Genomic DNA, 24,296 nt, shown 5'->3' with positions numbered 1-24,296 from the left:
AAGCAGTAAAGCTGTGTGTTATAGGAAAATGTGCCGCTATCCTGCATTACAACATGTAACTGGTAAATATACACATAGGTGTTAGGCACTACAATAATTGGACTGTCAAAATGAATAATTTTACATTTAATAATGTGAAGGTATATCTTTGCCTGCTTATGAGTTGAAAAAATATAAAACAAATTTAAAAAGCACCTTTACAATCTAACCCTTTCACTGCTATTTATTTTTTTTCTTTGGCACGCACATACTACTAAAAAATTAAACTTTCAACCCCCCATAAAAATGATGTTTTTCAAAGCAGAGACCTGTAAAATAATATGGTATTACAGGTAGACCCCAGGTTAAAGACATCCGACATACGGACGCCTCCTAGATACGAACGGGGCTTCCCTGCTCGCTCCTGTGCAGAACAGAGACTTGAAGGGGGGGAAAGGGTGTTTGCATGACTTGCAGAAGAAATATTTTGTTAAACACAGCTGAGGTTGTGAGTGATCTTTGGGGGCTGAGCTCTTTCTTCAAGCTTTTTTAACTCTTTAATGGCCAAGACAAACTCTGCAGATGTTTCTTTTTTATACGTTTGCATATCAAAGCACAGCTTGCTCCAGAAGTTAATAAATGTCTAGACTCCATAAAGATTTTTTTTTTTTGCTTTGTTTGTGATTAACTCACAGTGAGGATTTTATACAGTAACTGACACCATGCTGCCAAATATATTGAGATAAACATCTGTTCTAATTGTATTTATTAAAATAATGTACCTGTTCTGACATACATACAAATTCAACTTAAGAACAAGCCTAAAGTCCCCACCTCGTATTTGACCCGGGGACTACCTGTAGTTGCATTTTTTATGTCACACAATATTTGCGCTGCTGATTACCGAAGGATAAATCTCCCAACTGCATCAGAGTAGAAGATGTGTGTAACACCGAATATTTAAACACACTTTTTTTCTAATATTTCATTTTTTTGTGTACATTGGCCAATTTAAAAAAAAATGTTGTGAAGAAAAGTAGACAGCAACTGTCAATCAACTACTCAGGTAATAATAATGAATTTACCAAGATTCGATAGTAATTTAAATTTTATCAATTTTTTCTCATGATAACCCTCTACTAAAAACGTTCGGTTTGTAATTGAATTACAAAATATTTGGCCGAAAAAACAATTTATGTATAGATATTTATTTCAACAGCATACTTGGCTATATGCCTGAAGAACACATTTGCTCAGTATACATTTATACTATAAATGAAACAATGTCTTTTATATTGAAACCATATATTCCACCAACACAAAATTGTTGATATATGATGTCATAAGTGTGCTAGTTTCTGCACTGAATGCTTATACTGATGCATAAACAGTTTAAAAGCAGAAACCTGTGCCACAAATAAAGGCCGGGAGAAAATTAAATCTTGGAAGCAAGTATACTGCTCTCTCTATTGACAAAACCTTAGCCTTTCTGCTCTAAGAATGCTCTCCAAGGCAGACCTTACTCCACATTTCATGGCATATAAAACTGTTAGCTGTATTTTTATAGGATGCATGAGAAGGAATAAACAGAGTAAATTTTGCTTTAGGTAGCAATTCCACGAGTTTGTGTAAGTGTTATTAGACCATGCCAGTCAAAAAAAAGCTGAGGGGCCGAGTTTGGCTTTATGTATCTTGATAAGGAGTAGGAAAAAGCTAAAAATAAAAAAGCCAGTATATGTAAACTTTCCAAGTAAAGTGGTTTATCTCCAATTCAAAACATGACATGGGAAGGTTTGATAACAAACTGAAAGGCCAGATCAAGGTCTATATTTTTTGTTTTACTATAGGCAGTAGAACTATATTTTGAAACTAGCATATGTTTGAAGTGACTCTGTGGTCCCAAATGCACTATTAGGGAAACTTACAGAACAGTACACAGCATACCAGCAGACATCCACTATGTGTGTCTAAGCTCTTTCTTAGCTGGATCAAGCTACCTTACCAATTGGGCCCGTTTCAAGGTTTTGCATATCCATGGACCTGTATGAAAATGAAATAGTTTTTTGGAGCTAAGGAAAAACAGTCACCAAGCCAGGTCACTCTCTGATCAAATCTGCAACCATCTTTTTTAGTCACTAATTTATTAAAACTCCCCAAAGCTGGAAAGGATACACTTTCATCAGTTAAGCTTGGTCATCCAGCAAATAGAAGAATCCATCTGGAATGGATCTGGTCCCTGATTCAAAACATTTGCTAGTAAATGACTTTGAAGAAACCTATTCCAGGTTTGCTGGATCACCAGCTTGATTAGTGAAGTCTCCCATCACATTGGTGGGCCAACAATAAAACACAAGATAAGTTAAGGTATGTCTGAGCAAGTGATCATGGAAGCGACCACTTTCAGAAGAAATAGAGGATACATATCACTTTTAGTAAAAAGGATTTATGTGCCTGAAATGGTTTCTTTTTGCATGAATAATTAAAAATGTTTGGGGTAAAAAAGTATTATGAGCTATGGCAAGGCCATATACTTTGCTGAAAATTTTTGTTGATACAAGGGATCCAACTTTCCCCATTTTCAATATATTTAAATGTAAAGGATTTTTTAGCTGACTTGTGTTTTAATCTACACCAAGTATTAGGAAAACAAAATATAGTGAACTCCCAAAACAAAGTGTACAAAATCTGTGTCCAGAGATGAATCCCTAAAGGCTGTGCTGAAGAGCAGTAACAAAGATACAGGCAAAATGATGAGTAATATTCTATGAAATGCAGAACCAAATTTTCTGCCAACAGCAGACCATTTACATCACAGATAGCATATTATACACACAGACGCACAATCTAGTTTCACAGCATGTTTAATCATTTTGTCCACATTAAACTTTAACCCTTAATTAATAATAAAATTGAGGAAAGCGGGAAAGCATAAGTATTTTTTAACTATTGTACATTTTTATAATATTTTCTATTTGTGACTATTTTGGGTGAAAATCCTTTAATTAAACAGCCCCACTGAGTTAGAGAAATCACAAGAATGAAGGGTTGGGCAAAGTGTATTTGATATTTAAGTTTGGGACAAATTTGTAAAACTTCTATTAGTATGTCTCAGAAGTCTCTGATGTAGGCAGCAATACCATTACCAAATTACCAATTACCAAATGTCATTTACCAATACTACAGCAGTGACTTACAGGTTCAGCTTCATTTACCCCAGTTCCTAATAATACGCAGCCCAGGAGTCTGACAGAATAGGCCAATTTTGAGGAAAAAAACTTAATGTAGTTGACACCTGATGACAGATTTTGGGAGAAAATGTCTGATGCATATTAGCTAATTGTGCCTTTATAATTATATATTGGTGTCAAGAAGTAGGATAATAACGATTTTTGCACTAATGGCATAAAGTTGCAAAAACCCAAACAAAGCTATATTTCTGTCAGTTACCTATTTTTGAAATAACTACAGGTAATTCAGCTTATGAAAATAATGGATATTCAAAACAGATTAGTATGTATCTCAGAATGGAGACCATCCCTGTAGAAGAGGCCCGGGTCCCTACATGTGGCCCAACAATCATGATAGGGAGTTACTCTTATCTGAAACAGAAATAGGAAAAACAATGCACTTTTAGCATAACAAGTAAAATGATGTACTTGTTAGTAGGCACTATAGTAGGCACTATAGTAGGCAAGATCCCAGTATTGCAGTCTTCAGGGGACATGGCAAGACAGCTGCAATCACATTCTATTTAACCACAAATATTTATTTTGGGTGATTAGAAAAAAAAAAATCAACAGATATTTACAAATATGAAAATCCTGAATGAAAAGGTATATGTGTAGTCAATATAGGCAATTTCACTTTAGCTACCTTTTTTTTTTTAAATAGCACTTAAACAACTATAAACTTTACTTATATGAATGGAGTGATCTCCCCCTTTTTCACCTGGATGGGTGAAAGCTGTAGTTGAGTGGTCGAAACGTGAGTAGGACAGCACGCAACTGATTGATTGTTCCCAGTTGTTTATGACATAGGTATCCAGAAAGCCCTATTATTGTGCCCGCCTTCTTCTACCCCGCTATACACTTCCCTACAACTTTATAATGGAAGTCAACCCTCCACCTTGATATGTCTAATTTTTCCATTGTCGTTGAATTTTGCCCCAACTGTCTATTGCCCCTAATTTTAGGCACTAAAACAGCTTGCAAAAACCACTGGAACAATCTAAACTTCAGCTCTGTGCCCCCTCCCCTCTTCCAGCATGACAATAGCTTCATGTAAAAGGTAGTAAATTTCATGGTAGCTTCATGTAAAAGTAAACTTTCAATGAGAACTAGCAGCTTGTCAGTTAAGTTGGCAGATCATTTGAAGGGAAAAAAGATACAAAATATTGATCTTCTGATCCTTCAGCAGGGTGGACAGGCTACTAACTCCTCCTGACAGCGCTCTCTACACAAAACTCAGCTTGATTGGCTGCCTGATGAAAAGTGCTGGGCGGTGCACCCAGCTAAAAGGGTCTGGGGAGAAAACTGGGGCATATAATGAATTTACTCATTTAAAAAACCTACCACAGGATTATTACCAATAACTTTTTCTCTACAAGGGGTACCCAAACAGGATATCCATGCACCTTAAAAAACTGAAAAAAATAAAATTTGTGCCAGGAGGCTATTAATTTTTTCTGCTTAAAGCGGAACTTTAGTTCCACAATAAAAATTGCAAGCAGGCAGAATGAAGCATGCACAAAACATACCTGCCTGCACGCAATCTTTTTGTTTTTTAAAAGTACTGCCAGTAGATGGATGAACTCCCACATGCATGAAAGAATGTTGCGACATTCTGGCATGGCCAATCAAGATAGCATAAAGATCAGAAACTCAGAAGATGACCAGATGAAAATGGCAGCCCCCAGAGACGGAGAAGGTAAGGTTATTATAATGCAGATTAGACTTAAAAAGTAAGCATCTGACTTTTATCTTAATGGTAATGTCACCTTTTTTCTGGTTTACAGCCATTAGGCTCACTTTAAAATAAATAAAAAAGCAACAAAATTTCTGAGTAAACCGGTATAGCAGAATCATTGTAAGTATTTAAAATTTCTTTGATACATTCATCATTAAAATAGAATAATTGAGAAGTAGCATGACCAGTCTGTGCCCTCAGGCATCTATGGCTGCTGAGTAGAATGCACAGATCAAGGTTTCATAATGGAGGCCAACTCTTAAAAAAAAGTTTCTAATATCAACTCTCAGCATGAAGCACAGGGTGTACCTTTGACTTGGTATTTGCAGGATTATAAATGTCAGAATATTAAAATTATAAAAACAACAATTATGTCTACACAAATTAAGTAAACATAGGTTTAAGATGACATAGGCTACTGCCATGTTAAAACATTTCAAGAGATTTTCCATTTTTATTAGATATTTCTCCTCTTCTCGAAAAATTCACACATATCTTTAAAGAGTTAGCAAATGTTAACTGCCGACACACATTTGGTTCCAATAATATATATATATATATATATATATGCCAATGTCACTAGGAAATAGTGTTGGAAGTCTGCCCATCCTGTCCTGTACAATCCAAATGGCCAATAACCATTTTACTATTTGCATATCCCTCTTGTTTCAGCACACTGTACAAGAATTGGGTGATGTCTTTAAAATGCACTGTATATTACTCATTTGCAGATTTATTAACAAAGTATGAATTTTGCATAATGCAATATCTACTTTGTGCAGGACAAAATATTTTTTTCACAGACAGATTTCAAGTTTTAACTTTTTCAAAATTACAGAAGTTTGCATAAAGCATGGGTATTCCATAAAAATCTGAAATCCTTACCCTGTATATCCCCCAACATATGTAAATTCTGTAAAGCCCTTACTACAATGTTGTGTTTGGATAATAATAGTTATGATATCCAGCTCTCCCAGCTTCCTTATACATAGATTCTCTGAAATTTACCAGGCATCTAAATTTCAATAACATCCTCATAAAATTACAGTGTATTGGCAGGGATCCACAAGCTTAAATGAAAGCAACAAATGTATCTGCTCTGGAATAAGGAGGATACCTGAAAAAGCTTTCAAAAAAATAATAAAAAATCATCCATAGCATCGCTATACTCTGGAGGAAAGAAGTTGTGATTTAGGAGTATCTTGAGATTGACAAATATGTTTTCACTTACTCAAACCAATACATGGTATAGCACATCTTGACATAAATATATTTGTAAATCAGTGACTATTTAAAAAAAAAAAAAAAAAAGTCTATGGATTTTCTTTCAACATGTGCATTGGAAAAAGTTGGGATAACTCATCAACTGGCAGCACGTTCTGAAATCTGTACTAATAATAAACTACAGAGATTCAGCAGATACGTAAATAATTACCAGACTGAAATACACATTAAACACATTCATACAATGTCAACATGCCTCTAAAGGAAGACCAAACATTACTAAAATCTCAACAACTATTAGATTGGGACCTTATAGCCATGCCAACCTCATAGCTATATTGCTAACATAGCCATCCAGGCCAGAAATGTTAGAATGAATAAACAAATTCTGAGGTGCACACTTATTCCCAATAAGAAACATGAATCACTGATTAGCATTGCAGCCAGGCAAGTTAGCAATGATAGCCTCCAAACATAAAAAATACATGGTTTCCCTTAAACTGTAAAAAAAAAAAAAAAAAAAAAAAAAAAAACAATGTAGTTCTCTATTACCTAGGAGTAAACTGAACTTTCCAATAATCAGATAAAATGTTCATTGCTATTACATGGAAACAACAACTTATATATCTGTGAATCCCAATGAAAAGAAAAAAAAGTGAGGGTGAGATGTAAAACAAAAACAAAAAAAAAAAATCAATGATTAACTATTTCAGGAGTATAGTAAATGAAAGTGATAGTTTGTGGCCACAAAGTTACCAATGTGATTTTTATTTACGAGGAAAAAAAATATATAAATAAAAAGGAAAAAGTAGATCTTAGTAAATAAACCAATGTTTAATTAATGAATGTTGTGAGCTGCAGTGACAAACTCCCATTTAAATCAAAACCACACTTTTTCACTATATTGAAACTGCAGGAGTTGGGTATTGTTTCAGTGTTTCATCCACTTATACGTTACAGTTTTACAAGTCTGCATTGCACACTACAATCATGGTACTACTGTACTTATGGTTTTCTGAGCTGAAGAGGAAAGGTGGAAAGTGACAGAATCAACTGCAGCTTTTAGGTTATTGGCTATGACAGAAAATCAATCATATTTTATTTTTCCACCCAAGCACTATTATAGCAGTTTACTGCATAAAAGTAATTATGTACTTGAAATATTGCTACTTCCTTACTTTGATCATTGTTATTTTAACTGCATGCTGTAAAAGAAGGAATTTCATATTCTTTGCTGTTGAGGAAGAGCTTCTCCATGAAATGTTCGGCAGGACACTTTCAGAGGTCTTGATCAGTCCATTTGTTTTTTGTTAGAGCTTTTCTGACGGCAGCAGGTAGGTGTGTGTAGAAGACAAAATGGCCATTTTTTTTTAATTGCCTCTTCTTAATAAAAAGTTATATAGCAATGCATTATTTAGAAGCAGCCAATCAGCACAGATGGTAAAACACTCAAGAGACAACCTCTACTTATATTGGTTTCTTCCAGTTGTTAACTTTTCCTGATTTGGTGGGGGAGAAAGCTCAATATTTGTGAATGAAGCTTTTAGCAGCATTTACCATAAGAGGAATTGAAAAGGATGATGAAAAGGATAAATGATGGGTCAAGTGGGAAGGAAACAAAGACAGCTTTCTAAATTGACTGAACATGTCTGGGATCTACCAGTCTTTTGCAGCAGGGGGAGGAGGACTGGAATAATCCAATCCTTTTTTTAAAAGAGTAAATAATTTACAAATCTTGACACAGAGTTTAGGATGACACAAATGTATAAAGAGAGACATTTCATGCACATATCTTTCTTTTTTATATAAAAGTTCAGTGTACCCCTCCAATCTCACTTATGAATGAAGAGCTAATATTATGTGATGGGGCAGGGTAAAGCTGGACTTTCAGACAAGGTTTGCATATAACATTAGCTAAATATACATCCTGGTCTTTTCTTTTACCATAAAACAAGACAGACAGTCCATCTTTTCTTTAGCTTAAATTTTTAATTCAGATTACATGATTGTTTTCCACTTACCTTTAGTTTATTCTATATCAGCTCAGGAACAGAGAAGGCAGCAGTGTTTCTAGACTATGATTATGGTTAATTATTTACATGGTAAAGTTTTACCTTGCATCTGTGGGTGTAGTAAAGGTGCGTACACACTTCCAATTTTTATCGTTCCAATCGAACGACGAACGATCGATTGGGCAAAAAATCGTTCGTAAAAAAGTAACCAACGACGCCGACGAACGAGGAAAGTCGCTGGAAACGAACGACCGGACCGTCGGATCGGATTGGACGACGATCGTTGAACATCGTTCGTGTGTACGGTCGTTCGTTGATAGTCCATGTTCAGAGCATGCGTGATGAACGAACGTCCGTTCACTTTCCTGTCGTGCACATAGTTCCTCTATCGCTCAAACGATCGTATCTATTGTGTGTACAATATCTACGAACGATCGTGTCGTTACCTCTATGTGCAGGATCGGTGCTATACGATCGTTCATATATATCGTGCATGAACGTTCGTCGTTCGTTTTCCGACGATAATAATTGGAAGTGTGTATGTAGCTTTAGAAACTGTTCACAGACAATGGCGTTAGGAAATGTTCCTAAGCCTAGGCACTAATTGCCACTAGTCAACTGTGTTTGTTATTAACACGCTACCATCTGAGAGCTCAAGGATCACAGCCAATTTAATATTGGTTTTGGACTAATCCACTGTGTATTGATAAATAATCTAAATCTTTCAATGATGTTATATAAAGTGTGCAATACAATCCAGGAATTGTTGTACTATCTGCCTGCACAGTCTATTACAGAGTAGCATTCTTTTTGCTCTTATCAAACAATTATTTTAAAAAATATCCTTTCTATGTTACCTTTAACTAAAGTTCAATGGTAGGGTTTACACTTTACATAAAAATGTTAATGAGTTGCTTCTTTGTTCCATGGTATTTTATCCAGCAGTTGTAGAATTAACACAGCCAGTAATTTTTACTACAATTAAGGTGACATACAAAAGATGGGGGTAGCTAAACTACATTTAGAAGTATATAAAACAAAGGAAAAACATGAGCTAAGAGGAAAGATGGAAAACCCAAAGATCATAATAGTAATTTTGTGGATTCTGGCTTTGAACGAGCAATAAAATAATCAATGATACTCAACCGACAAAGAAAAAACATTTTCGTGTATACCCAACATAAACAAGTAGCAGCCAGTGTTTTATGCCTTTGTCAAAAACATTCCAGATGGGTGTCCACAAGAGCTGAACAATCAAAGCAATCAAAAAGAAAACGTAACCGCAAGCATAAATAATAACATATGTGAAATGTTCCTGCTTTTCAATGCAGGGTTTATAGGTTTTCCGATATAGTAGTGAAAACATATGCACTCATTTCAAAATAACGTTCATTCTTACTAGAGAATAAAAGTGCTTTAGTGTGTCATTTATTGAAAAATACTTGATAAATCAAGAGGGAACAATTGCTGCCATGTTTTAACACATATTGGCTGTTTTAAATCTGGTAGTTCAGTACCAGTATACCTGCAGAAGGTTCACAAGCCCTCACCACCTTTACAATATTCTTTAAGCTTTGTAACTAATTTGCTCCAGGAAGAGTGCCTAAAACAGAGGTCTAGACTAGTGTTGGTCGAATATCTCACTATTCGATTCGACAGCTATTCGATCACATAGTGAGATAGTGTTCGGGTGATCGAATGGCGAATTCGAACACCATTGAAGTCAATGGTGGGAGAATTCAGGGATATTTTTAGGGACTATTAAGGGCTGCAAGAGCAATCAGTTCTAGTTGTATGTGTTCTTTGATAGAGTTCTTTCACAGGAGTCCTGTGTTTTTGGATGGAGAAACTCTATCCAGGAACACATACTACAGGACTGCAACAGCGATCCTGATTGCTGTTGCTAGTAGTATGTGTTCTTGGATAGAGTTTTGCTATCCAAGAACACAGGGCACTAGATGTGATGAATTGGGAAACTTATCCACATTCAACCTCCAGTGCCCGGGGATCGCCTGCAGTCACAGGTGTGACCGCAAAGTTCCCACGGTCATCTGACCTGCAGATAAACTCTGCAGTTCGATTACAATCCCCGAGGCACTACAGGTTAATTAACCTTAGTGTCCCAGGGATCGCACACTCTTCTCAATAATTGCAGCCATGGCTGCAATCATTGATTAGCTCAGTGTGCAATCGACGGGGCACTACAGGTTAATAACTCTGTAGTGCCCCGGGGTTTGCCTGCAGTCACAGCCGTGATCGCAAAGTTTCCACGGTCATGTGATTGTGGGAACTGAACTCCATATAAACTCTGAAGTTCCCCTACCATCCCCGATCGCACACTCTTCTCAATGATGGCAGACACAGCTGCAATCATTGAGAAGATGCCCCGCAAGTATCTCTTAAGCTGAGTACACACGTCAAATTTTTCTCGCCCAATAATCGGCATCGGCCAGATATCGGGCGACGATCTGGCGTGTGTACAGCCCAGGTCGTTTATCATCCGTTGATCGGTCCTGGCGGATCCACGGACGATGAACGATGAGTGATCGTAATGCAAGGGAAGGGGGAGAGCGGGCAGCAGGGTGCCGCCCTGTCGCTCTACCCCTTCCCTCTCCATAGAGCAGAACGGTGCTGTATGTACAGCACTCGTTCATGCATCTTGCTGTTCTTATCATTCTTAAACGACAAGAATTGCACGCGTGTATGCGGCTTAACTCTGTAGCACACTTTCCAGCACAGTAATAAGATACATTTGTTACATTTTTCTCGCAGTGGATAAAAGAAAAATGTAACGGATGTATCATATTATTTCTGTGTTGTAAAGTGTGTTACAGAGTAAGAGATATCATTATCATTGTAGGATAACCTGTAAAAAAAAAAAACAAAAAAAAAGCTAAATAAAACGCACACTCAATAAATTAGTTTAACATTTTTTTTTTTATCCAAATTTTTACCATCGGATCTCTTTTTTTTCGAGTCGGGTCTACCCGAATTCGAACAGCCATATTTGGGTTGAATATAAGGACAACCCAAACTCGAACACCAACACTAGTCTAGACAGTACCTACTTCATTCTTCTTTTAGTAGATCACATAAGGTGATTGGTGGGCATATAATTTGGGTTAGGTGTCTGGAGAAGCAGTCCTGAATTAAGTAGGCCTACTGTATACGTAATACACCAGGAATCATGTGTTACTGTCCAGTAATGGATGCCTAGCAACTATCTGCTCCGTACATGTGATTTAAAGAAACCTTGAGCTTGTGAATGTATTCCAGAGATGTACTATATATTTATATTATAAACCTCAGGCTGCCCAGAATCCACAACCCAGATAGCAAACTATTAACTATAAAAACTGAATCAGCAACATATCCACCTCTTTCTGTTACGTTAATAACATTAAATACCTGAGGTAATAAATGGTAATAAATAATACTTAATGTTATGAGGTAATAAATAGACAATGGTCCATGAAATGAGGAAGATCAGGCACATAGTGGTGATCTAGCTGTACCAGTAGTGAGAATAATAATGAGCATGAAAAATAAAGTAGCCCCTAATAGGATAAATGTAATTAAGTGAAATTTGTCCTTTATGTATACAGTTCAAATCACTTCACAGAGAATAATTAGCAAGTACCTTAACACATAAATGGCTTGACAAAATTGATTAATCAAGTGAGGCTGCAGATGGGTTAAATTTGCATGTGACTTCACTCTCCTTTTATTATAAATAGGTATAGACAGACCGGGAGGGCGTCTAGGAGTGTTTGTAGACCATATCAGGTTACTGCTTGGGTATCACCAAGTTGAATAGGTCAGTGAGGATACCACTTCAGCTAAGTGAACACACAAATGTTGCTGTTTCTAACTGTCACCCTTGTTACAGAAAGTGGAAAAATAACATAGATAATACATACATACATTATAAATATAAAAGATATCACATACAGAACGCAAATACTATGGGTAGGACATGCAAAATGATAGTTTACTATAGTAATGAGACATTTCTTAATTTATTGGGAAAGAAATATGTTTAACTTCATACCTATTATAGCCTGCTTCAACACAATTATAGAAGATTGTAATATTGATGGCCAATGTAATATTATAGGCTAGACAGGGCTCTTCTCATTGTTTGTGTTATTCATGTCCTTTCACTAATCCACGGTGAAATGTTGGCAATTTACAAATAAATGGTAATATTTGAGCTTTCTGCTTACCATTGTTTCTACCCTGGTTGCTATAGGAGCTGCACATCATCCACAAATTTAAACAAATATTTCATCTGTGACCCAAACCCCTTGATATATACTAGTTCTTACAGAACTGTAAAAGCTGATATTAAGTGTGAACCTGCTATCTATGACAGAAGCAATAAAATGTTCACCGAAGGCAATGCAAGTCATTAAGCTGACTTTCATGGAAATATTCCTGCTTACACTGGCTTTAAATCACTATTCATCAGTTTCATGTTCTCGTTTCCTTAGTTCTTCATGGTCTAGAATTTGCTGCAACTTGTTTAAATCCAAGTTAACATGGCAAATGAATCTATAACAAAATACCCATAGTTGTATGAAAGTAATGTAAGGAAACAAGCAATTTATATTGGTAAAAGAAATTCAGCTGCAGTATAATTAAGGGTACCAGAAAAAGTCCTTAGTTCTGAAAAAAACTAAAAAAAAATTGGAAACACTAAGTTTGTTTGGATAGATTAACCCCCCTAGCGGTCTAATTATGTCAGTATTTTTTTGCAAAAAGTGTTAGAATTTTTTGCATGGCAATTTATTTTACATTGTAGGCTTACAATTCTTAGGCATAACTTACCGAAATATGTCCAATATTTATTAAATTTAATAATAGGCTTTAAAAAATCAAACACAAATATCTGTTAAAAAAAAGGTGCATAAAAATAAAGAAGCATACAGTAGCATATATATATATATATATATATATATATATATATATAATAAAGATTTTTTTGTGTTGGACTCAACACAGTTATTTTGTATGTAATCCAATGCATGCACCAACGCCAGAGAACATCAGTGCAGTCGTCGGGACAGGATCAGAGCAGGAGGACGCCGCCTGAGGACTTGGATGGACGAGCAGGAGGCCAAAGAAACAAGGTGTGTGGGGGTTTTTTTATTGTTTTTAGTGACCTCGAGATTACTGCTTTTTGCAAGTAAAATCCACCCCGAGTCACACTCGGGAATACCGCTAGGGGGTCAAGATACAGAAAATGTAAAAATTAAGGCAAACAAATGCCGAAACTGTAAAAAATTGGTAAGAAAGGGGGCTTAGTATGTTTGGCCTGAATTGGTAAGTTGAAAGCTGGTAACATATTAAACCATTAAGGCCATTTCAGACTTTCATTTGACTGCAGCATTCTACCATGGGCTTAAAATGGCTCACAACTGCTCCCTTTTAACAAAAAAAGCTGCAGTTAGAAACAACTTTTGTGCAAGCAAGCATTAACAAGTGGTAAATCAAAAATGCTTCTGGCTGCATGGTTGCTTTCCCCCTCGAAAAGGGCAATGTTTTAACCTGCAGTGTGGTTTACCATTCCAGGGCACATACCAGCAGCTTGGTATGGGCCTTGGCGCAGTTTTCCACCACAAATGTGCCTTGTATTGCACCAAGAAAAAGTAAGGACAATTTCTTGGCTATGCAGCATGGCAGTGGTGCATGAATGAAAAGACTTTGGCAAACTAACACAGATTACATATATAAATTCTAACTGTGTATTTAGCCAGGAGCTTTGCCTCTGTGTGTGAAAAATGCAGAATATGAGGATATATTTTCCAGTTGGAACAGCTGTCAGTGCATGCCTTTTTAATACAGGATGGTAAACCCTCTCAGTTCATATCCAAATACCTGTTTAATCCAATGTTCCCATGATGTTGTTTTGCTTACCTTGCAAACTGTTTCAATATCCCATGGCAGAATAGTTCTCAAGTCAATCACTTCACATGATAAGCCAAGCTTTTCTTGTGCCATAGATGCAACTTCACGAATAACATGAACCTAGAAAAGAGTTATGTAACTTGTCAGCGAAAACAAGTAATTGTATATTAATGAATGGTGCCCAAAAGCCAAAATCTCTTGAATGCAGAAGTAAATACATTCCATGAGAACGGAAGGTAAGCAACCGCCAACTTTTTCCTCTTGTCAGCATTCAATAACAACACTGACTTGCCCATGTATGTAAACAGCAAAAGGACAAACTCTGATCCAAAAGCTAGAAGTGTTTAATTAAAAGTAAACAAAAAGAGTACCACCTTATCCAAAGCAAACAATAAAGTTCCTCAAATAAATTAGGCAATATTCCAGCATTTGGTTTTGTTTTGACAGCACAAGATATGAATATTCACAGACTAGGAACTGTGACAGGGCTCTCATTTCTGAACTAACAGATGCAGATGGTAGGAAAACCAGGATACATTTCCTTCCATACTTCCCCCATGGGTTTTCCTTGTTACGAATTTGTGTCTTACACCAGAAAACTGATGGATGGATGCTATCTAGGCTCTATACAACCCTCATGCAAGCTTTACACAGAAATATATACATTGGCTCAGCTCAAGAAGGGCAGGTATTGTTTATCAGGTTTTTGCTTTTAATATATTCCTAAGTGCTGGCTGTTTCATAATAGTTGTTGCATAATACATTCGCTCCGCAGGACTAATGCGGTCCCTTCCATAATTTTTTTTGGACCAATTTTCTTTTTGAGATCATTTACCAAGATCTTACATAAACTACAGTCTATAATCAATTGTTTCTTTAGGTACACTTAAACTCAATTTAAAAAAAATATTGTTTAAATTTCGATAGGGTAGGGAAGAATTAAAACTCAGGTATTTTTACTGGCTGCTCCCCAATGGGGATATTGCTCTTTACTGACTGTGCTAATGGACACAACAGGAAGAAAACATAAAATGTTGCACACTGAACATAAACATGCTCCAAAAAAGCCTGGAGTTCTACCAGCCAAGTTTTAGTATTACAAGTTGACAATTGAAAATCTGGCCATCAATAATCCGGATCCTTCGGTTTCCCGGCATGATTTTGGATCACATTTACAATACAGGGACTGCACTACACTGTTTGGCCGCTAATGTTTTCATGGCTCTGTTCTGCAGGAACAGCTGTTAGGTCTTGCTTGCTAAACTAAATACACATTGAGATGTCCCTGCTGCCTGCTCCCTGGAATTGTGCCAGATGTCCGTGGTGCTGCGATACAAAGGCTGCCTGTGTGTGAAGTAGGGTATATAAAAAAAAAAAAAAAAAAAGACCTGGAATTTTTAAAAATCCGACACTCCTCAGGTGCAGAGGTTACCGGATTTTTGAATGTCAACCTGTAATATAATTTCTAACAGTGCTCAGGATCTGGACTCTTATTGGTCGTATAGACAGTTTTTTTTAATTATAACATTCACACATAATAAATGCTATATATTAACCTCCTGGGCAGTTCATTTCTGTCTGGATTTATATGTCTAAAAGCAGTACATTGTTTTTCATGAAATTTATTTTACAGTTTATTATTTATAAAATAAATGTTCATTAAAGACAATGAACTGCTTTTATTATTAATAATAAACAAAATTTTTATAGCGTCAACATATTACGCAGTTCTGTACATAAGGGGTAGCAAATGACAGACACGTAGAGACAGTGACACAGGCGGAGAAGAGGACCCGAAGAGCTTACAATCTAGGCAGTGGGGGAAGTCTCACACAATAGGAGGGGAGATATGGAATGATGGGTAGTGGGGAGTGTTTTAAGAGACAGAAGAAGACGGGTAGGCAAGCGTGAAAAAGTGTGCTTTGAGTGCTCTTTAAATGAGTGGAATGTAGGAGCAAGCCGAATGGGACGAGGAAGACCGTTCCAGAGAATGGGGCAGCTCTGGAAAAGTCCTGGAGCCGTGCGCGTGATAACGTTATGAGTGAGGAAGTAATTAGTAGGTCATTGAAGGAGCGAAGAGAGCACTAGGGAAGTATTTTTCTACCAGGTCACAACGGTAGGTTGGACAGGAGCTGTGTAGAAATTTGAAGGCAAGCACTGGAGCTTGAATTTGATTCTCAGGTGAAATGGAAGCCAATGAAGGTAACTACAGAGGGATGCAGCAGAAGAGCAGCAGTGGGAAGGATGGATGAGTCTGGCTGCAGCATTCATGATAGAATGTAGAGGAGAGAGTCGGGTTAGTGCAATACCAGAAAGGAAGATGTTGCAGTAGTCCAGACGAGACATGATGAGAGCATGTTTGGTGGTCTCTGGTGACAAGTGGGGCCAGATTTTGGAGATGTTGCGCAGGTGAAAGTGACAGGACCTGGAAATGTTCTGAATATGGGGGGTGAATGAGAGGGCAGAATCGAAGGTGACGCCAAGATAGTGTGCTTGAGGGGAGGGATGAATGACTGTGTTGTTAACCGTTAGGAATATGTCAGGGGGAGATTTGGAATTTGATGAGTTCCGTTTTATCCACATTGAGTTTCAGAAATCTGACAGACATCCATGATGAGATGGCTGACATGCAACATGAGACCTTGTCCAGGACTGGGGGAGACAGGTCAGGGGGGGACACATATATTTGAGTGTCATCAGCATACAGATGGTACTGTAAGCCGAAGGACGATATGAGACTAGCGAAAGAGGAGGTGTACAGAGAAAAGAGAACCGGTCCAAGGACTGACCCTTGGGTAACACCAAGAGGGAGGAGAGTGGGAGAGGAGGAAGTACTGTTGAAAGAAACTTGAAAGGAGCGGTCAGAGAGATAGGAAGCAAACCAAGAGAGAGCAGTGTCATGGATACCAATGGAGTGCAAGGTTTGGATTAGGAGGGGGTGATCAACAGTTTCAAAAACAGAGGAAAGATCAAGAAGAGTGAAAATTTGCCTTGAGACTTAGCTCTGATGAGGTCATTTGCCACTTTAGTAAGGGCTGTTCCGGTGAAATGGGCAGCTGGGAAGATTAGAGAGGGTCAAGTAGAGAGTTGGTGCTCAGGTAATCGGTCACTCCTTTGAAAACAAGGCGCTCAAGAAGTTTGGAAACAAATGGGAGAAGGGACATGGAATGGTATCTCGCAGGTAAGGAGGGGTCTAGTGAGGGTTTCTAGGAAGGAGCTAGTTAGGTTGATGGTGATAAGGGTATGGTCAAATGGGGAAATGGCGAGTTGTCAAGGTGGGAGAGGTTGCACAGTTTGGAAAATACCAGGTCTAAAGTGTGTCCGGTGATATGTGTGGGGCTGTTGGATGTTCTGTGTTCCGAAGGAGGTGATGGAGAGCAGTTTGGCTGAGGAAGGATGGATTTTACACACATAAATCCACTGTATTGCATTCAACAGTTATTTTGTATTTAATGCTATACACATAGATTTGAAATTCCCGTCACGCCCCGAACGGAACGTCCACATGCACCAACATCACCAGGAACTCCTGGTGACTCCGTGGATGCAGAGGACGCCAGCCAGAGGAAGCGAGAAGACGCAAAGGATGCCAGCAGATCAGATAAGGCTCAAATTATCATTGTTTTGCATTGGTTTAGCTACCCCGAGTGTGACTCAGGGTTACCGCTTTCAGCATCTTTTTTTTTTTACCCAGAGTCACACTCGGGGGTTACCATTCAGGGGATTAAATAAATACAAAAAAGCTAGCATTAAAAACACCATGATACTAACCTGAGTACCCCATGACAGAAGAGTGACATCACTTCCTTCTTGTATTACCTCAGCTTGAGATAAAGGTAGGTAGTATGGTTCTACAGGCACTTGTTCAACTAGAACATAATCAAAGGTTTGATTCCGATTAGTGCATGCCTGCAGAAAATGCTCAACATCTCTGTTTAAACTAGATAAAGGACACAAAAATATAATTTTGTTATTGTGAAAAACCTTTATATCATGATGTATCAGTGCTGCACAGATAATCATACCTATCCTGAATAAATGCAAGGCTAAAGACCGAATAAAAGGCATATCACAGCCTTTCTATTAATATTTATATTAATATTATCATCAATAATAAACAGGATTAATATAGCTCCAACATATTACACAGTGCTGTCATAAACACCCTCTGGTTCAGGTGACTACTGAAACAGAAAAAGAGAGACTTGAAACACACAACTACAACAGAAAGAACTAACAAGTAAAATATCAAAAATGTCTATAGCAGTTCTAGTAACTCTTGTTGAGGGAATTTCACGCACTTGCTCTTTTTTTCCTTGCCTCTTTAGGACAGAAAAGTATGAAAAAATCTAACCAGAGAGAAGCAGATAGCAAGATCATACAATGCACAGGCAGTCCTGACCTACATGGCACTTAGGCCATTTCAGAGCCCTAGTATTCCTTAACCACCTTCTGGGGTTCTTGAACTACAAGTGTCATCTTAGTCTCATCAGATACACAACCCTTGGTTTAGTCTAGTAAGTAATAAAATGTAAACCTAAAACATTTAAGGAATTTGGTTAACTTATATTACTTGCAATTGCTGAGCAACCAAGCAATGGAACATGAATAGGTTTGTTTTTTTTTTTTTAACTTTTAAGCTACTAGGACACTGGTGCTGCTTTGTATCTGGGAGGAGCTGAGAAATATTCAACAATGACGTGTTAATACCGAACTTATTGTAGGACAAGTTGGGCAATAATTTTGCAAAGTTTTCCAAAACCATGCCTTATTAGTTGCATCAGCAATATTCTAAAATGGTTAAGGGTTATTGCAACCCTCAGATTTTGAGAGGCATTAATACCATATGTATGCTAAAATGTACTTTTTGCTATAATATAAACAAAATAAAAAAGTGGCTCAAGACATTACTTGAACAACATGTACAAAAATAAACATATAATTAAAAGACCATGCCACTATCAACATAAAAGCAATAAGTTACCATGGCAGCAGTTTTTTTTTTATTAACTTTTGTTAAAGCCTGTTTTAAAAGTGTGTATTGACATCTATGCACCCATTCTCACTTATAAGGCATTGGAATAAATAAACTGGCCTTAACTAACATGTGCTGAAAATTCACCAGTCTAGAAGGTGCTGATTTGTGAACAAAATAAAAAAGCATGCTTAGGCTCCAGGGGCTCTACCTTTATTCTCACCATAGTAACCACTGATGTAAATCTTATTCATTCCCACCTCACTGGCTATATGTCACATGTGATACAATAAACTACACAGAAAAGGTCAAAAGACATCACACATGGCTCTCCATTACACTTCTGAGACACAGAATGTCAAGGTGACTCACCACTCCTTCACATGCTTTATAATTACATCCTTATTGACAGCAAGCAATACAAACTTCAGATGCTTTTATTTTCTCAAGGGTCATTGGAAGAACATGATTAGAAAAAAAGGAAAAGTGTGACTAATCAGGGAGCTTAAGATCTTTAGTTCTCACAGCAACCATATTTTACTTTCAAAGACTAAGAAAGAAATATGGCTGTCCTCAGCTTCACATTTGCACATTTTCTTTACTTCAGATTCTGTAAATCACATATAGTAGGGGTATGTAAAAGAGTTTAAAGCTGAACTGCAGACATCTAGTAAACGCCATATAATGCCTTTGATTGGTATTTACTAAAACTGTCATTCCTATGTTAGTTCATGACATTTTACTTGTTTCTGTTTTTTGTTCAAGAACTGATTCCTGTTTATCTGTCTAAATGTGGAATGATAATGCATGTAAACTGGTCTGGAAAAATGCATTAAAAAAAAAAAAACAATGGCTATTTTCCTCCTACCCAGTAAAGCCTACTGTATGGTCTGAAAAAGTAACAAATGATGGGGTGTGGTGGCACAGCTTTAGTCACAGGGGCTTCTGCACAAACTGGCTGCAAACAGTCCCCTGCTGACCTACACAGGCAATCAATTATAGATTGGATTTAAAAAAAACTGGCACAAGATCTGTGACAGAGACAGTAACAACACAATTTATTAGTGTTTGTAAAGCTGCCTACACACGTGCAATTCTTGTTGTTGGAAAGGATCTTTCACGATCCTTTCCAATGATAAGAACCGCAAGAGGCATGAACGAGTGCTGTACATAGAGCACTGTTCTATTCTATGGAGAGGGGAGGGGGAGAGCGACGGAGCGGCACCCTGCTGCATGCTCTCCCCCTTCCCTTGCATTAGCATCACTTGTCGTTCATCGTCCGTGGCTCCGCCAGGACGGATCCACGGACCATGAACGACGCAGGCTGTACACACGCCAGATTCTCGTCCGATACAGGCCCTGAGAGACGATTATCGGGCGAGAAAAATTTGACGTGTGTACGTAGCTTTAGGGTCAGGACTGGTTACCAGGACAGGAAGCAAGGGGAAGATTTCCCAAACTGGGATGTGGAAATACTGTACTGTATAAAAAGGGGTTCTAATTCTGGCCAATGTATCCAAAACTAAAAATTAAAAGATAATGAATATGACTGCTCCACACAGACTTTGGAGTCATTTAAAACTACAGTCATATTGGTATACATTATTGATAACATTCAGAAAAAGGACTAAAAGTTTTATTAGGAGCCAATAATATTGGCCACTTTTGGTCTCCTAATTATTTAACTCTATTCACCTATAAGAATATTTAACCTCCCTAGTGGTCTAATCAGGTCAGTATTTTTATGTCAAACAGTATATTGTACATTGCATGGAAAATTTGTTGATTAATATTGTAGGCCGGTAACTCTTAGGAATAACTACCGGGTATGATAAAGTTTGAAACACAAATTATACCTTATATTATAATAAACATAAATAATATTTAATATAAAAACAAATAATTTTTTTAATAATTTAAATCAAATCAAAAACACTGAAATTTGTCCAAACAAGGGTGCAATATTATTTATAAATTAGTAGACATAGATAAACTTTTGGATTTATTATATTTCACTGTGATCAATGTGTTAAAAGCAGATTACAATGTAACCTGCTTTTAAATTTCCCACCAGGCCACGCCTCCCCAGCGTAGCGGGGATTGCTGGAGGACGCCGCGGGATCGTGGAGAGCAGGTAGGATTTTTCCTATACTACCAGGAGTGTGGCTCGGGGTTACTGCTTTTGGTATATAAAATTTACCCCGAGCCAAACTCGGGAATACCACCAGGGGGCTTAAAATAGTAAAAAACATAAAATGCAAATTTGCAGATCAAACCACATTTTCCATTTGCATTTTCTATTCAATGGGAAATCGAGATATCAGTAACCTTCATAAAAAATATAATGCAGCCAATGCTACATTCACCAGGCCATCTTCTCTGAAATATGTGCTGCTTAGAGAGGCCAAATCATTAAACCTTTCACCTTTCGTTTTTTACATACTACTTCCTGTTGAGGACTTTCCACGCTTACCCTTTTTTGGTAGTCAAAAGGAAAGTTGAAAGCTTTACAATAAGGAAAAAACGTAAAAATGGACAAGGTCCAAAGGACAGCAGCTATGTCCATTATTTAGGAGTATGAAGACTTAACACACACCTCAATGAAAAAGTAAGAACTCCTCTTCTTTTACAGCGCGCTGTTAGTTTAACTTTTTTCTGTTTTGCGTTAAACATAATTGTTTTCAAAATAACTAAAGAGCCAGGAAAAGTCTCTCTCCCTTATCCTTCTTCATCAGGGTATTGTATTTATACCTACAGCACAAGTGCTTTTTTAATATTAATAAAAACCACAACAATATATCTTGGTAAATGTTCTTCAATAGTCCCTTGGCAGAAAGTGTACTAAACTCATTTGTTTTGCATAAACTCAGAATAGATGACTAATGTTAAACTGTGTTCAGCTTAAAAATGATTTTTCAATTTATTATTGTACATTTCCTCTCAGGAGCTAAATACCATTTTAACATATTGATTGACGTGTGTGGATGCCAGTTCTACCCGTGAATCACTTAGAACTATTTTTCAGAGATCAAAACTAATGACAGTGACCTTCCATTTTTGTTCCAGATAGCAGAGCTTGCACAACTTGTTTAAAAGCATGTAATAAAAGTAAAGATGCATTACAGCAAATGTAGCTTACTGTATGTACTATATATTAATAATAAAGAAATGACGCAGAAAGCTCCTGTGATTATGTGGCCATTTGGTCCTTTGTGGTGTATGGCTCACTGTTCCACTTTAAAAGGTGCTGTCCTCAACAAGTTTTAAATGAAATAAACATTGCTAATATGTTTCCGTGTACAAAAGCAAAGCCACAAAGTGGCTGCATATGCAGATGATCTACTTTTTTTGTTTCTTCTCCCAGATCGTCCCTCCCTAATTTGTTAGCAGAGATTAACAAGTACTCTAGTCTATCCAAATACAAGATCAACCGGCAAAAATCTGAGGCGCTTTCCATTGCACTTTCAGATGAGGCGTTGTCCCCATTTTTTCTTTTTAAATGGGCAAAGGCTGCTATTTCATATCTAGGGACCAAGATCTCTAGGGACCTATCCCCGTTGGCCAATCTAAATTTTCTCCCACTTCTGAATACAGTAAGGAGAGATCAACAAGGTTGAAGACAAAACACATTCTCCTGGTTTGGTTGATGTAATATTTTAAAGATGAACGTGATGCCACCTCTGCTTTATCTACCCCAAACTCTCCTGGTCCATGTGCCTCAACAGATGCTGTGCAGATTTAGGCAGGAGTTTCTCCGTTTTGTCTGGGGGGGGCCCCCGTCTTCAGAGGCAGATTCTGTGGTTGCTGAAAATAAAGGGTGGCATTGCCTTTCCAGACCCTCTAATATATCAGAAGTCTGTGCACTTTGCAAGTTTGATTGGTGTAGAAATGGTGCTCAAAAACCGTGGGTTGCGCTTGAGAATGCGATTTCACCTGTTCCATTGGCTGGGGCCGTGTGGGCTCCACCTGAAGTACCCTTAACATGTTTTAAACTGCCTTTAATAAGGACTACTTTGAGTATTGCACATTTGAAAGGTCACTGGGCTTGGTTTTACCCTTCACCGCTATCCCTTATTCTAGGACATCCCAAGTTCCAACTGTTATGAACACCCTCTTAGGCCGCACCCCTGCGCATAGACTTTCCAGCACAATCAGCAACAGTCCACGCACCATCAGGCTGATAAGGGACCATCACTTGGCAAGGTTAACCACTGTTAACCTTTGCCAAACACACCTTGAAAGGTAGACTGCAACCACGTGCTTAGACGGAAGCACGCACCGTTACCCCTGTCAACCGCAGTTATGCTTTTGCTTCTTTAGTGTCACCCACTGCAGACAGTAATGTCTCAGAAATCACAATGTTTATAGTAGCGTTTCGGATTAGCAAGTTACTCTATTTCGACTTTTTATAGTGTTTAATAAGTAAAAATAGTAACAATAACAGAACAATAGTGTCTCAATTTGTGTGTCCCCTATCTCAGTTGGAGTCAGTTTGCGCAGCCACTGGTCCCATGCGAGGAACCCTCTCCCTAGCATACTAACTGCTTCTGGCAGAACTTGCCGTATATATATTTATTTATAGATAAGTGGGGAAGAGACCTCTATGTTACATTCTCTGAAGCAAGGAGAACGTCTCCTGTATATGGGTCACAAGGCTGCACCTAGTAACATGTATCAGGAACTGAACTATAAACTACTTTCCTGTTGGTATAGAGTGCCAACACTTCTAGCCAAAATGTATCCAGGTGCCGATGATCGCTGCTGTTGTTGTAAATTGGATGCAGGTAGTCTGCTTCACATATTTTGGGAGTGTACATTGTTGACTCCCTTTTGAACGCAAGTGGCGTGCATTGTTGAGGAATTGACGGATGTGAACATCTGTGACAAGCCTGAACTGGCACTAGTACATTTGAATGCATGGTCCAGAAAAAAGTATCACAATTCGCTGCTTAATCATCTATTAAAGGGAGCAAAAGCATTCATTCCTGTGCTATGGAAACAATCCTCTCCCCCTGCTCTGCTCCAATGGTTTAGCCGAATCAATGAGATTATGTCAATGGAAGACTTAATTTCTTCTCGTGATGGGGGATCAGATAAGTTCCGTAAGACATGGTTTTACTGGATACAATATAGGGCCTCGCTGGAGTGGATAATGCAGATGATGTATAATAATTACTGAGCTACTGGTTGAATTGTTACCATATGTGTTTTAATAACACTGTATCCTCCCT

The 24,296-nt window shown here is 37.7% G+C and overlaps 1 protein-coding gene across 1 annotated transcript in view; it reads right to left on the bottom strand.

Moving 5' to 3' along the window:
• BCKDHB (branched chain keto acid dehydrogenase E1 subunit beta) overlaps positions 1-24,296 on the bottom strand; it is a 110,476-nt gene that overhangs the window by 41,301 nt on the left and 44,879 nt on the right. The window contains exons 7-8 of the mRNA XM_072408566.1: positions 17,862-17,959; positions 14,100-14,210 (exon numbers count right to left, since the gene is read on the bottom strand). Of these exons, the coding sequence (XP_072264667.1) occupies positions 14,100-14,210; positions 17,862-17,959 (209 nt within the window). The remainder of the gene's footprint in view (positions 1-14,099; positions 14,211-17,861; positions 17,960-24,296) is intronic.

This window comes from Pyxicephalus adspersus, chromosome 4 (assembly GCF_032062135.1).
Source record: "Pyxicephalus adspersus chromosome 4, UCB_Pads_2.0, whole genome shotgun sequence".
In the NCBI taxonomy this organism is placed as follows: Eukaryota; Metazoa; Chordata; class Amphibia; order Anura; family Pyxicephalidae; genus Pyxicephalus; species Pyxicephalus adspersus.
Note: the sequence above shows the minus strand (reverse complement) of the source record. Positions and strands in the feature narration are given on the sequence as shown.